General features: G+C 38.0%; 1 protein-coding gene across 12 annotated transcripts in view; it reads left to right on the plus strand.

Moving 5' to 3' along the window:
• LOC106055827 (beta-arrestin-1-like) overlaps positions 1–15,863 on the plus strand; it is a 99,148-nt gene that overhangs the window by 65,414 nt on the left and 17,871 nt on the right. For all 12 annotated transcript variants that reach the window (XR_008775135.1, XR_008775134.1, XM_056013252.1 and 9 more), the window contains 7 exons: positions 8,767–8,827; positions 9,714–9,856; positions 11,077–11,181; positions 11,752–11,811; positions 12,020–12,087; positions 12,214–12,349; positions 13,102–13,186. Coding sequence is in view for 10 of the 12 variants with exons in the window: in XM_056013252.1 (XP_055869227.1) it covers positions 8,767–8,827; positions 9,714–9,856; positions 11,077–11,181; positions 11,752–11,811; positions 12,020–12,087; positions 12,214–12,349; positions 13,102–13,186 (658 nt within the window). In the remaining 2 variants the exon portion in view is untranslated. The remainder of the gene's footprint in view (positions 1–8,766; positions 8,828–9,713; positions 9,857–11,076; positions 11,182–11,751; positions 11,812–12,019; positions 12,088–12,213; positions 12,350–13,101; positions 13,187–15,863) is intronic.

Raw genomic sequence — 15,863 nt, forward strand, 5'->3', positions numbered from 1 at the left:
TTCCTTCCCGCCCCTCCCTCCCTCGCTCTCTCTCTCATTTGTTAACTACTCCCCCCGTTTGCCCGTTCTTCTAGCACTTCAAACCTCCCCCCTTCTCAGCCTTGACTTTGATGACCGTCACATCTCAGCTGTAACAAAACATTTTTTTTTTAATTTCCTTGTTGAAAAGCTTCCACTAATGTTAGTGCGTTCTCTACAGGAACTGACCAGTTGATAGCAAGCAGCCGCTGTAGTAGCACTGTTGGTCAACTCTGGTTTACACTCAAATCTTTTTGGCTTAGGGTAAAATAAGTGTGTTGAAAAACTCAACAAAACTTTCACTGTATGCTCTCTCTGTTCTCTCTCTCTCTCCATCCTGTCCTTTTCTGTCCTCTTTCTGCTTTTCGTCCACACCTCTCTATTATTCATTCTTATTATTGTTATTATTAAAGCTCTGATTATTAAAACGTATAATGTTTTTAAAATTGGATGACTCCCCCCCCCCCCCAGGTGCTAGTCTGTAATACCATGATGACATGTTCACATCACGTGTCATGATTCTCATCTGGTCTGCCAAGGAAAGTCCTGTCCGCTCCGTCCTTCTCTCTTCCGTCTGGCATTGTGCCCTGTTGGGGTCGCAGGGAGGTTTGACCTTTTGAAACGTGTCCAGATCACGCGCAATCTTTTGGCTGTTAACAATACTGAGAGAAATCTTAAACTAGGAAGATTAGAACCCGTGGACCTCTTCGTTTGCTTTGTTTCGTCGATGAAATGTGAAGAAGTTCAGTACGAGTTTGGCCATTCAGCTCTGTCTCGGATCAAAAGCTAGCCTAGAAAACAAAGTACATTGTATGTTAATAGGAAATATAGGGAGGCCATCGCAGATAAGATAGGAAACCGGATTATTATAAGAAGTTTAAAATGTATTTCTGTGTTTATATACCTAAAAGAGATATTGTATCCACTGTTTGGAACCCTCAACTCAAGAAAATATTAAGAAACTGGAACAAACACAAAATAGAGCAGTGAGATTCATAACAAACGAATATTCACATTTGACTAGAGCAACACCTTTTGTTAAATCACTAAATTTAGAAAGCCTTCAGCAGAGAAGACTCAATAGTAAAGTAGCAATTATACATGAAACACTGAACTATAATCTTCAAATACAAAAACAAAATCTAATAAAATACTCAGAAAGACACAAAGATAAAGGCACATTCCTCGTCCCATATGCTAGGACTAATTTGTACAAGTGCTCCTTCTTCCCTAGTGCTATTTGAGCATAGAATGGGTTGCCTGAGCCAGACAGGAAAACCAGTGTCTTAGCAGAATTTAAAGCATTGGTTAACATGCATGACGCGTAGGACGTAACAATCTTGTTTTTTTGAAGTAACGTCTGTATCATATAAGATAAGATAATCACAAAAGATCCCCGTTAACAATTTCTTTTGAAACAGATTTCTTAGTCCTTTCATTTATAATTCAAAACAGTGTAAGCTCAGTTGAGTTTATCCAACTATATTTTGGGGTTCTCTCTCTTAGCAGAAGAGTACCACTTGAGCGCTACCGCCATTACATTAGACACGGGGCGCTTTCAATTTGCCAACAGTCTACATTTAAGAAGAAAAAAAAAACATGTACAGTCTGTGTGTCAACTTGTAATTCGACACACGAGTCTTGTTGATTTAAGGCTTACTGATGCTTTGGATGAGGGGTAGGCCTATTTTTAGTCAGCGTTTCTCAAACAACGAGCTCCGTGGCGCATGTCAGTCTGAGGGTCTGCTAGTAGAAGTCACAATTCCTGTCTTCCTACTGTCACTGCAAAGTTTCACTGGGGAATGCATCTGGGAAGAACAAAGTGTAAACTGGTTTCCGTAGAGGCTCAAAAAAGTTGAAAAACTTCTGTTGTTGTTTTTTCGTGGATTTTATCCCAGATCAGCAACTGCGATTGACTTTTTAATGGCTCCCGTGTTTGAACTTTCTGTTCTCCCTTAACAGTCTAGCCTCGTTGTCTATCAAACAGTTGGGAGGGATACAAAAAAATCCCCCCTTTTTGTTCCATATTTTGGTCTTTGGGGCGGGTAATGTAGAGTTTACCAGCTTCCACTGTCAAATGGCGCGGGGTGACCAGCCTTTTTTTCTAACATATATTTGCATAAGATTGTCCAGTTGCAAGATTTGAACAATGACAAGAATGAAACATATTCCTTTTTTTTTTTTGGACTGACTGCGCCCAGTACATAACTACTTTGCTCTGATGTGGAGGCAATGCAAACATCGGTAAAAGAAATATTAATGTATGCACATAGATCCCACAGAAAACTATTTAGAAATAGATATGGTAAGCGTCTGTTTCAACGCTCTCATGACATTTAAAAGGTGCTTCATCAAACGTGTGTCAACGTTGTGGATTAGTTTCAGTTCCAAATCTATGACCCCATCAGCTTGGTCTCGTTGGAGTCACGACGAATTGTTTTTTTCAAGAGTTTAATATAAGCGATCATTGTGGCTTTTATCTGTAGCCTGAATGAAAACAAAATGAGAATCGATTTTTCGAGACTTCTACATTTCTAGTTGACCTACTATGTCACTGTTACGTTAGGTAGGCTACTCACTGACCGACTTCAATACGTTTTTAAACACAACTGAATGAGAGGGACATAATACTTCTTGGAGAGGAATGGAGAGAGAGAGACTAAGATATTGATTGTTGGCGGAAGTGGTCAGGACCGCGGCAATATGGGTAACGGCGGAGAGAAAACTATATGTGTCAGTGATTGGAGTGTGTAGGGCGAGGTCGGTATTTGGTGGTGTTGGGTTGGTAAAGCTTCTACACTCCTGGCCAGCCTGGCATGGCGGTGAACTCTCACCTCCTCAGGGTCACATCGTCGTCTGCTGATCACGTGGTAATGTCTCCCAGCAAGGAGTACAAACAGTTTCGAGGTCCCAGAAGATGTTGACAAGGTGTGAGTTTCCAACTGGAGATGAGTGACAGACATTTCAAATGGATCGAACCGCCCCCCCCCAGAACACCTTTCTACAATGCTTATGTCAAAACTCTCTGTCGGTCTAGTCAAAAGTTGGAACACAATATTTCTTCCATACCCTTTTATCAGATCAAATTGATACTTGGCACAATTATTCATTGGCGAAGACAATAAATGAATTAAATTTTTTTAAAGTTAATTAATTACTGATAATTATATATATTTTATATATATTGTTTGATATAAAAGAGGAAATTAATCCTTCTTTTGTTGTTGTTTTTTTATCATTTAAAAAAAGTTACCATTCTGTTCATGGACCACGGTTGACCAATAAAGGATATATACACATTTGTCGTCTGGTGAGATGACTTGCCAAACTTCCTGAGTTTTATTAAACTTCGTACTATGAAGTCACACTTTGGTCCTAGTCTCCAACTGGAATCGTTTATTTGGACAACTTTTCATTCTCCTATGGAGCCTGACTGGTGGCCCTGAAATTTCGCACATAAACTCGTGCAGTGGGACAACACATTTCTAAAATAAAACCATTCAGAAAGATTCTTGCATTGTTGATTGCGTTCATTGAAAACTTTAATGTTTTACGTTGTGTGGGCAGAATTGTCAAAACTTGCCCGACGTTTTGTTTTACAATTATTTACGTGTTATTTATAGATCGAGATCTATTTATTAATGTTTGGCCATTGATATATGACCGGTTAATTTGGTTAATAACGCGAATGTCGTGGGTTCGATCCGCTCTCTCTCTCTCACTCTCTCAGTTTCGACATTTGCCAGTGGTATTCAGTATATATGCGCTCTGGACTGTTTTCCCTAGGGTTCCGAGTTCGAACCTTGGCCGCCATCATGCTGGAGTTAATGTTCAACTCTGAAGCTACCTTAAAAACACGCAACAAATAATACAACGTGTATTTGTATTATCTGTATTATTATTATTTGGCTCTTATTGTAATCCTGAACTTTTTGTCAATTTGCTACCAAGTTCGAGAATCGTTACAAGAAACCAATGTCCTTATAGTTCCCTTAGTCTGTTCTTCTTACTGAAGGAAAGAGTTTTGGTCCGCTTGTTGTTCTCTTCCCAACTGTTTGCTCTCCATGTGTTCGCTATCTCCCATCTCTTCTAAGTGGCAAGCGTCAAGTGTACTGCTACTTCTTTTCGCTTCGTAAGGTCAAGCTGTGGAGATAGCCTGATAGGAGGTTCCCTCAGAACTGAAGTCTGGAAATAACATTGGATTGATGTACGTGTGGGATCATAGAAGCTTATTGGTGTTCGTGTGGGATGATGTAAGCTTATTGATGTTTTTATGGGATGATGTAATCTCCCATTGATCGCTTTAAGCTCACGACCATGTAAACACTTTGCAACATCTAGCTGTACCTAACGTCACCTTGAGACACAACAACTCGCTGTACCTAACGTCACCTTGAGACACAACAACTCGCTGTACCTAACGTCACCTTGAGACACAACAACTCGCTGTACCTAACGTCATCTTGAGACACAACAACTCGCTGTACCTAACGTCACCTTGAGACACAACAACTGGCTGTACCTAACGTCACCTTGTGACACAACAACTGGCTGTACCTAACGTCACCTTGAGACACAACAACTGGCTGTACCTAACGTCACCTTGAGACACAACAACTCGCTGTACCTAACGTCACCTTGAGACACAACAACTGGCTGTACCTAACGTCACCTTGAGACACAACAACTCGCTGTACCTAACGTCACCTTGAGACACAACAACTCGCTGTACCTAACGTCACCTTGAGACACAACAACTCGCTGTACCTAACGTCATCTTGAGACACAACAACTCGCTGTACCTAACGTCACCTTGAGACACAACAACTCGCTGTACCTAACGTCATCTTGAGACACAATAACTCTCTGTACCTAACGTCACCTTGAGACACAACAACTCGCTGTACCTAACGTCATCTTGAGACACAACAACTCGCTGTACCTAACGTCATCTTGAGACACAACAACTCGCTGTACCTAACGTCATCTTGAGACACAACAACTCGCTGTACCTAACGTCACCTTGTGACACAACAACTGGCTGTACCTAACGTCACCTTGAGACACAACAACTGGCTGTACCTAACGTCACCTTGAGACACAACAACTCGCTGTACCTAACGTCACCTTGAGACACAACAACTGGCTGTACCTAACGTCACCTTGAGACACAACAACTCGCTGTACCTAACGTCACCTTGAGACACAACAACTCGCTGTACCTAACGTCACCTTGAGACACAACAACTCGCTGTACCTAACGTCATCTTGAGACACAACAACTCGCTGTACCTAACGTCACCTTGAGACACAACAACTCGCTGTACCTAACGTCATCTTGAGACACAATAACTCTCTGTACCTAACGTCACCTTGAGACACAACAACTCGCTGTACCTAACGTCATCTTGAGACACAACAACTCGCTGTACCTAACGTCATCTTGAGACACAACAACTCGCTGTACCTAACGTCATCTTGAGACACAACAACTCGCTGTACCTAACGTCATCTTGAGACACAACAACTCGCTGTACCTAACGTCATCTTGAGACACAACAACTCGCTGTACCTAACGTCACCTTGAGACACAACAACTCGCTGTACCTAACGTCATCTTAAGACACAACAACTCGCTGTACCTAACGTCACCTTGAGACACAACAACTCGCTGTACCTAACGTCACCTTGAGATACAACAACTGGCTGTACCTAACGTCACCTTGAGACACAACAACTCGCTGTACCTAACGTCACCTTGAGACACAACAACTCGCTGTACCTAACGTCATCTTGAGACACAACAACTCGCTATACCTAACGTCACCTTGAGGTGTAGTCTTTATAAGAAAATCCATTTTTCTGAACCCTCCTTCCCCCTCCCCCCCAAATTGACTATAAATTGTAGGTCTATAAGTCTGTAATGAACTTTGTTTACAGTAACCAATGAGCAGAAACTATGGAAACAAAGTTTAAAATCTAAATATTGGTGTCTCACACTGTAACGTTATTGATAATTGTTGTATATCTTAGCTTCCAGTCTTTTCAGACTTCGCTAGGACTATTTAGACATATGATCTGCGCAACATTTTTCCAGTAGGCCACTTATTGCTATTTGAACAATATTCGTGTGACCTTTACAGTTCTTTGTTGTTCTACGTGTTTCCGGTGTTCCTTTGGATTCTTTACGCCTGACTGCGGTGGATGGCAAGGGCAGGGTTGGAACCCGTGACCATTGAGATCATCGATCGACATTCCATAGCGCATGGCACACGATCTCAGATGTAGATGTATGTCCTTATATAATTATCAAAAAATTACAATTATTTTTAAGTTGTAAAGGTTGGCATTTCGGGGATAGCAAAGCTATCAGAGTGTAGCTTGTGTCGAAGCGAACACACACACTATGACACAGGCTCCCATGGCATTACTAGGGATGACGTCGTCCATTGAATGTTAGCCACAGTTCCAAGCGTTGACCTCTCGGCAACATACTTTCACACTAACAGCTCGGAAGCAGATTATCGATTTTATTCCTTCCACCTTTTGATATACATCAATGGGGGACATTTGTATGGATTTAGATCCGACACGAGCGTGTGCTGCGTGGGTGTTTGGGTCTCCTCTACATAGAAGGAAGTACGCTGTAATGCGCTTGTGCTTCCTCCTTTAAGTCTTTATAGAGTAGCCTTAATCATCATTCCACATCTCTTAGACGCTTTGGTAAATGTGTGTATCTCTCCCATATATATCGAGCGAACGAGAGAGACATACATGCATACACCAGAAGAGACCCAAATGTGTCTTCAGTGACCTAACTGGACAGGGAGTGTGGGAAACACTGGTGCGACAAAAGCGACCCAATTAAACCAATCAGGTTTTTATATTTTTAAAAAAAAATTAATGGTTTGATGAAAGCCAACAAGATCTGTGCAAAATTGTTTTGGCTTGCTTACCAAAAATTACCTCATAGTTTGTGGTAACACTATAACAACAATAACTTCCCTCTGGTGGAGATAAGCAAGTCACATTTCCTATGCACTTGAAGATGGCTGTGAAACACTACGTCGTCGTCCGGTGAAAGCAGTAACGACATACGTCTGTCTTTTAAATTGTGTCATGGAGTTGACTTCTAATAGGACAACATTGTGCTGGGGATGCATTGAATAAGTTCTGATAAATGCTATGCCTTGTCAACAACATGCAAGTCTTGTCAACCAACTCCGTCCACACTCTCTTTTGTTCCCAACGACTTGAAGACTTGGTTGTATTGGCATGCAGTGCATCTTTGCATTATTGCTTGGAATGAATGAAATTAAATTTCTATAAATCAAAAAAGAACATAAAACTTAAATGTTATTTAACCTTGGTTAGGCCAATAATAGAATATGCATCCTCTGTTTGGTACCTCTCAACTCAAGAAAATATTCATTAACTGGAACACACACATAATAGAGCAGTGAGATTCATAACTAAGAATATTCACACTTGACTAGAGTAACACCTTTAGTAGAATCACTAAATTTAGAAAGCATTCGGGATAGAAGACTTACAAGTAAATTAGCAATTATACATAAAACACTGAATTATAATCTTCAGATACAAAAACAAAATCTAATAAAATACTCAGAAAGACACAAAAATAAAGGCACATTCCTCATCCCATATGCTAGGACAAATTTGTACAAATGCTCCTTCTTCCCTAGTGCTAGTAGAGCATGGAATGGGTTGCCTGAGCCAGCCAGGAAAACCAGTGACTTGGCAGAATTTAAGTCATTGGTTAATATGCATGACTAAATGCATGACGCCTAAGACGTATTCATCTTCTTTTTTGAAGTAACGTCTGTATTATATAAGATTTATAAGATAAGATAATCACAAAAGATCCCTGTTAACAATTTCTTTTAAACAGAATTCTGAGTCCTTTCTTTTATAATTCAAAACAGTGTAAGCTCAGTTGAGTTTGAAAAAAAGGGGGGGGGGGTGTGAGCTTGTACTTTCACTCCAGGTTCTACTTAACTCCTCCTTCCTTTCTGTTTGACAGTACAACTTGTAAGAACATTTGTAACTTTGTGTGAAGAGTCAGAGTTGTCTGTTGACAGAGCCAGTAGTCTTTAAAAGCATTAGATCTAGATTGTAGCTTAAATAAACACAGTACATTCATTCCACTGGAAGTTTGGGAGTTTTGTAATACTTTCCATCTTTGAACAAGTTGACAAATATTTGATGTGCCCTAAATCTTATCACACGCACACACACAATCCAGGCAGTAGAAGATGGATATTATGTTAGAGCAGTGGTCTGGCTTTGGGGGGGGGGGGGGGGGGATAGCTATTAAAGAGATATCATACCAGAGACAAGGAACTTTTATTGAATGGAATGGACATTCTGTGTCAGAGCTTAAGGTTTAGAGCTGTTAAGAGAAAACTCCAAAGGATTTATGGCCATGTGACTAGAATTGACCTTAACCCACAAAGCTGACTTAATGTTCTTGTTTTCTTCAGTCTTTTATGATTGTTTTTATAACTTCCAATCTTTTATGATTGTTTTATAGCTTCCAATCTTTCATGATTGTTTTTATAACTGGTTTTTTTATATGGGCATGAAATGAAATTATTTTTTCTAGTATTGATTTGTACTTGAGGGAACTTGAAAAGGAATGACTTTAGGGATGACAATAGTTGAAAAATGTCTAGCTTTGCATTTATCAATATTAAATGTTTTTTTGTCAACTTTGTCTCTTTTCAGATCACAACATATTTGGGAAAGAGAGATTTCATTGATCATTTGTCTCACATAGATCCAATAGGTGAATGAGAGTTGTTTGTTATCTTTCATATGGCTAAACGTTTTATATATTTTTTTGTTAAATAGGATGCAGACGTATTCTATCCATTAAATCTATGGGGCTGGAAAATCTGAGTTGCAATGACGTCACTTAGTTAAAGCTTTGAACTACCACAGTGAATCATTCCAAAGGAAATGTACTGTCCACTTCAAGCATTTGTTCACACAGTTTTATTTGGTTATAATGTTTGAATGGGTAGGGGGGCAGTGAATGTTGCAATGAATCACTGGTCTTGAAATTAGCTCCTCTGTCTGGTATAACTTACAAAGTCCATGGTACACAAATATTACCAGAGAATCAGCACAATCAACAGCATTTTGCATTACCTTGGTTTGGTTGTCCACAATTCCTTCTAAATTCTCCACTTTTCCAATATTTAAAAAGGTTAAAAGTGGAAGAAGAAAGGTGTGAGAAAAGAAAGGACTATGCTGATGTTAAAATATATTTACCCTCTTGTGCACAGGTTTACATGAATACTCAGACAAACAGCCATGACATAGCAGAACCTCCATTGTCTTGGACATGTTGTACACATTTCCAGATTATCCAATGGTGCAAAGACTAAAATACATACAGGAGAAGGAATACAACCAAATGTGTGCTAAATAAATGCCTAGCACTGGTGAAGGGATGCGTTGGTGGAAACATTTTAAATATGAATGCTTCAATTGAAATCACATTTTTTTTTATTATCAGTTAAATAAAATCTAAATTAAAAAATAAACTTTTTTTCAGACATTTTCTGTTCTTTTCAGCATTGAACATGCTTTACATTGCTTTACATTGCTTTACATGCTTTACACGCTTATCTAGTTTTAAAAGTATCAATCTTGTATTCATTGATTAGATGGAGTCATCTTGGTGGACCCAGAATATCTTAAGGACAGAAAAGTCTTTGCCCACATCCTGGCCGCCTTTCGCTATGGACGTGAAGACCTGGATGTGCTCGGCCTTACCTTCAGGAAGGACTTGTACCTGTCTTCTATGCAGGTTAGTGACTTCCCCTTTTCTTCTTCTTCCTCCAGATTACCGTCCTTGTGTCACTTTCGGGCCCCGTTGTGAGCAGAATTATCTCTGATATAAAGGATCCCATTGTGTGGTTAAGCCTATGTTTGTCCCCTCAGTGCTGGATGGTTTTAATCACAATGTTTTGTGTCACTGGCCTGCATTTGTTCTGGTTCAACACAATATGAGGTTCCAGGTTTGACATAATCTCAACATGGGAAGTTGTCTTGTTAGTAATTATGTTCTAATAATGATATTTATAATAAATTGCAAAATAGATGTTTCACATCAGTATTTTAGTTAATAAGAATAATATCCTGGAGTACATTTCTTTTAAATTAAAGCATTACACAAAACAAGATATTACAACAATGCCAGTGTTAGGTAACATGTTGGAAAGAGCTGTGCCCTAATACCTCCATAATTACTTGGTAATATGCAGAGCTTCTTAATTGAAGATCCTTGGAGTCTCTGTGAAAGCTAAGACTTTTACTTCAGTATTTCAGGACAACTCTAGCTCCACACAGCTGGAGATGGATAAACAAAAGTGATTGGTCAACTTGTAGGGTTATCTTACATGTGATTCACCCCCTCCCCCTTTTCCAGCTTTCAACTTCTAGCTCTTGTAGGGATGATTCATCTTTATCTAATATATTTTGGGTTTGATTTGGGGGATTATATGTCTCCTAATTAAAAGTTGAGTCTCTGTAGACATAATTTTATTTTGGATTAAGATTTCCCTGTTCTTTTGACCAGTTCATGTGTCCATGCCATCAGTAAGAGAGTTGGTACTTGTACAGATCACAAATCACAGTATAGCTTACCATATAAAGAAATATAGTAGAGAGAACAAATCAACAAAACTATCAGAAGATATGCAGCACACAACCTATTGCAGTGAACACCATTTGTAATCTATATTGTATTGAATTGTACTCTAGAAATTGTTCTATTTCCTATAAGCGTGGGAAGCGTGGTCGAGAGGCCAAGTGCGCTTGAACTTGGCTTGGCTTGGCTACCTAGAAGGGGGCTCGAGGTTTGACACCCGACTCGGGCAGAGTTGTGTTTACTGAGCGCCTAAAGGCAGCACGGAAAACCAAAAGCGCTCTGAGCATGCTATAAGCATGAAAGTAGCGCTATATAAAAGCTATAATAATAATAATAACATTTATAAATATTTATAAATATATGTGTTCTTCCTACAGGTTTACCCACCATTAAAGGATTCCAAGGAGTCTAAGCCACTCACTCGGTTGCAGGAACGCTTAATAAAGAAGTTAGGACCCAATGCCTATCCTTTTTTCTTTGAGGTAAATACTACTTTTTTTTCCCCACTAAATTTGTTGTGTAGTGCAGTGCTGTTGGGGTAAAATAAAAAACAAAATACAATTTATTTTGAAACTTTTTATTGTAATTTTTTACCATATAAAATAATGTTATTTTCTGTCAGAGGTTATATTAGTATTTAACCCTTTTTTTCCAATGACTGTACATAAGTTCTTAAATTTGGAAAATATTCCATTTCAGCAATCTAGTTAAAAAAAAACTAAACAATATGTAATCTATAAGTTTTACAAATATAGATCTTTAAGATGTCACGTTGTCTGTATATCTTGATGTTTGAATGTTGCTTGTCCTTTACCATATATTTTATTCGGTAGTATTAGACTGTTGAGGGTCAGTTATCAAAGGTTTGGAGGTTGATAATGTTTAAAAATTCTGAGACCAAGATGATGTCCAGATATTCAATTTTGAGGACCTCAATCATTTTAATAACTTGATTTCCATACTTTGTAAATTGTTTATAACATTCATATATGATTTTACTACATTTATTCAACCAAACTTTTCAATTTCATTTTTATTGCGTCTTCTGTCAGCTTCCACCCAATTCTCCAGCTTCTGTCACCCTCCAACCTGCTCCTGGAGACACTGGCAAGGTAAAGTGGACAGAAACACCCATTGTTTCATTTACTGATTTAGTTCCTTTTTGCTAATAAGAGTTTTTTGTTGTTGTTTTTTTTTTCAAATAGATTTTTGTTCAATTCTTGTTTGTTTTAAGAAACTCCAACCTAGTTTAGGAAGCCACACACTTGAAAATAGATGTAATAATGACATAGTGAATGACATGTTTTTATTTCTTTTCAGCCCTGTGGTGTTGATTATGAACTGAAGACCTTCGTTGCTGACAATATAGATGAGAAACCTCACAAAAGGTGAGACAGAACTAATGTATTGTATACAGAGAAAGACCAGTTGTTTTTTTTAAGCAAGCCATTAGCAGTCATATAAATGTATCAAACACTTAATGCTCTTCTTGTCTTCACTGAACACATGTGTAGGAATTCTGTCAGACTTGCCATTCGTAAACTAACCTATGCCCCTGAAGAACCAGCCCCACAGCCCAATGCTGAAGCAGTCAAAGACTTTATCATGAGTCCAGGGAGCATCAGGCTCGAAGCTTCACTGGACAAGGAAGTGAGTTGGTTTGTTTTCCTTCTCTTTTTTTTTTTTTTTTTTTGTGGTTTTGTAAGTTTTGTAATGTAAAACAGTAGTTTACACAAAGTAACTTTTGAAGATCTCTGGGGAAATTTTCTGCATCATGTATTCTTTTCATATTTTTTTGAAAGCCAAAACTTTTTGCAGATATTTCAGCACAATGACATCGCTCTGCAAAAATGGGTTAACAGATGTGAACAAAACACTTAAAGACAACAGAGACCTTGGTGAGGGTCCATTACTAGAGCCAGAACTAGAAGCAATAAGATCACTTAAAGGTGGCAAGTCATCTGGAATTGTTTTAGTATACCTTCAGAGTTTCTAAATAAGGGGCTCACATATAACAAAAAATGAGTTTGTACTTTTACAAGGCAACACTCTGCCTGGCAAAAAGGAGTTACTGTTAAGAGATGAAAGCTTAAGGCATGACTCACTGTCAAATGTCATTCTCCAAGATACAGTGGAGGGAGCATGAAGGAAGGGTCGTCCAAAGAAAATCTGGTTGATCAATGTAAAAGAGTGGATCTGCCTCTCTCTTATCCTTCTAATAACAGCTGCTGACCGGGAATTGTTGAGGGATTTGGTTAGGCGAACTGTCTCACCTACGACAAAAAACAAGGGACAGATGAGATGAGAGAGATTACTTTGGTTCATAAACATTTCTATTCATATAGTTAGATTCCGTAGTCTTTCTCAACTTAATGCTTTCGATGACTTTTGTTCTTGTGCAGAAATATTATCATGGAGAGAGTATTGCCATCAATGTCTTGGTAGACAACAATACCAACAAGACAGTGAAGAAAATCAAAATATCAGGTAACCTTTGACTGACCTTTAGTGCCTTTTCAGCACACACAAACATGTACACCCAGCTCTGTCTATATATTTTCTATGCACTTTTGTCCAACTTTCTATGACTGTTAGCTTCTTAGTCATTTTATTGTTTTGAGTGCCTGGGGGGTGTCAGAACAGATTCACTGGTTGTCTGTCCTGTCTAGACTCCATTAGGTAATCCTTGTGAGAAGCTCTTTGGACCAAGTCACACTAGCCAAAGAAAGAAAAAGAAAAGATTTTGTCTCAATGGATTTTTTTTTCAGTTCTCTAAGTACATACATTTGATTGATGTTTGTTTTTTTCCATCCAATGTATGAAAGTCTGTCTACAGATGGCTTGTTAAAGTTAAGCATTTGTCTTTAGAAATCCTGCCTACACAAGCTTATTAAAGTATCATCTGTAGAACTGTTCTCTACAGATGGATTTTAGCACATAATCTTTAGAACTATTCTCTACAGATGGCTTTTAGCACAAAATCTTTAGAACTATTCTCTACAGATGGCTTTTAGCACAAAATCTTTAGAAATCCTCTCTACAGATGGCTTTTAGCACAAAATCTTTAGAACTATTCTCTACAGATGGCTTTTAGCACAAAATCTTTAGAAATCCTCTCTACAGATGGCTTGTAAAAGTTGTATTTTCTTAAATGCTTCTTTTTATATGATATAGTTCATAATTTGGCATTATACGAAATAGTGAAGTTATGAAATTTGACAATGCTTTTCATGATATGGCACTAGTTTGAAATGTTGTTCTGGGTTGTTGTTGATGTCACTGTATCGATACAATTCCCATGCACAAGCTTAGCTTTCACCTCTCAGGTTTTCATTGAATGTCATTGCTTGTGCAGTTGTCATATATTTTTAGAGCAAACAATCCTTGAGTAAATGTAGTGTCCTAGAGGTTGGTAAAAAAAAAAACTATTTAAAAAATTATTGCTGGTATCTGTCATTTGTACTGATTTTATCAAAATTGTCTTTATTTAAAAGTCCTACTAATATTTCTGTACCACATGTATATGTTTCATAAATGTCATTAGAAAATAAAATGGTCATTAGCATGCTGGTTCTCCTGAATAGTTAAGTAATAAAACTTGAAAAAAAAACATTTGATAATAATCTGTTTAGCCTACTCCCAGTCAAAGAAGAGCATTTTGTCATTTCTATCAGTAGCGTTCTATATGTTTACAATGTGTTGTGTCTGCTGTGCAGACTACACATCTAAATTTCTCACTGTCTACCCTCTTCTAACACATGCTGCGCTGACTGTGTAGTCTTCCAAAACTGTGAGCTAGCCCTGTATGACAAGAGTGCCTCTACTTTCCTTTTGGTGGAGCAAGAGTTTCAGTGAGTGCCCTTATGTTCCTCCTCCTGTCCTCTCTCTTTGTGTTTCTAGAGTAATGCCATGTTATCTGACACATCTCACTCACCTCTGACTATTCAATGTTATGTTTTGAGCTAGTCTAGGAGATCATCGTCTGTGGGTTTATGTTTTACTGTCTTGTAGTTTCTCTTCTTGTAGTTATTGTATGATATGTCTGAATGCTTGTGTGTTCTAAGTTCATTCACTATCAAATAAAGAAGTTCAGAATTGAACTGTTCACTGATTGTGCACTTATTAATTGGAAAACATGACAATGTCTTTGCTGCTCATTCTTATTAACTTCCTTTTCCTGCTTACTAGTTTGCTTACAGCAGTTGTTACATTCTTATTCTTTGGATCTCACTGTATGAATTGGTTAAGGTGGGATAGGAGTGTTGACCTTCATATAAGAACAGATATCTGAAGTTGTGGTTGTACTGAAGAAAACAGCAGCTTGAGTTAAGTTCTGTTTCAAGAACTTGACATAGACATGCACTCTAATATATGGAAGTTATACAGTTAGTAAGAATTTGACATAGACATGCACTCTAATATATGGAAGTTATACAGTTAGTGTTTCACACACAATTTTTTCACCATGGAAGGTTTTTTTTTTTTTTTATATGGTTTTTCAATATTGTTTTATTGTTTCCCCTGTCAGAAAGCTCATAACTTACTTAATACATGCCACAAGACTCACTCAGTGGCGTAGCTAGGGTGGGGTGAGAATTTGAAAATCCCCCTGGGAACCCACTTGAGGGGGGGCCCCCAAATGAGGTTCAAAATTATTTTTTTTAAATTAAGTATTACGCAAAATGCATGGGCCCTTTTAAGAGGTCAAGCTTCTGGGCCCCCAAATGATGGTATATTCCTAGCTACACCTCTGGACTCACTATTTACTTTCCTTGCCTCCCTTTACTTGTATACACATCACTGTCTCTCTTGCTATTTGTACAAAGCAAACAATATAGCAGACCTTTCTATATAGCAGACCTTATTCTATATCAGACCTTTCAAAAAATGTTTTATTACAGGCAGACACATTTTAAGTTCTTTTCTTTAGGTACCAAAAACAAAAAGTGACAGGGGCTTAGAAATGTCACATTTATCTGCATTTATGGATTATCTGAATGTTTATATATGGCAAGGCAATATTTATTTATTATTTTATATATTATTTTTTTTTATTTTTTTAAATTTTGCTGTTGGCAATACATTTTGAACAATGTATTCATTTTACATTTTCATAGTGGCAGACATCCACAAAATGTTGACTTCTTTTCCTAAAACTTTTTTA

This window comes from Biomphalaria glabrata, chromosome 15, assembly GCF_947242115.1.
Source record: "Biomphalaria glabrata chromosome 15, xgBioGlab47.1, whole genome shotgun sequence".
Classification (NCBI taxonomy): Eukaryota; Metazoa; Mollusca; class Gastropoda; family Planorbidae; genus Biomphalaria; species Biomphalaria glabrata.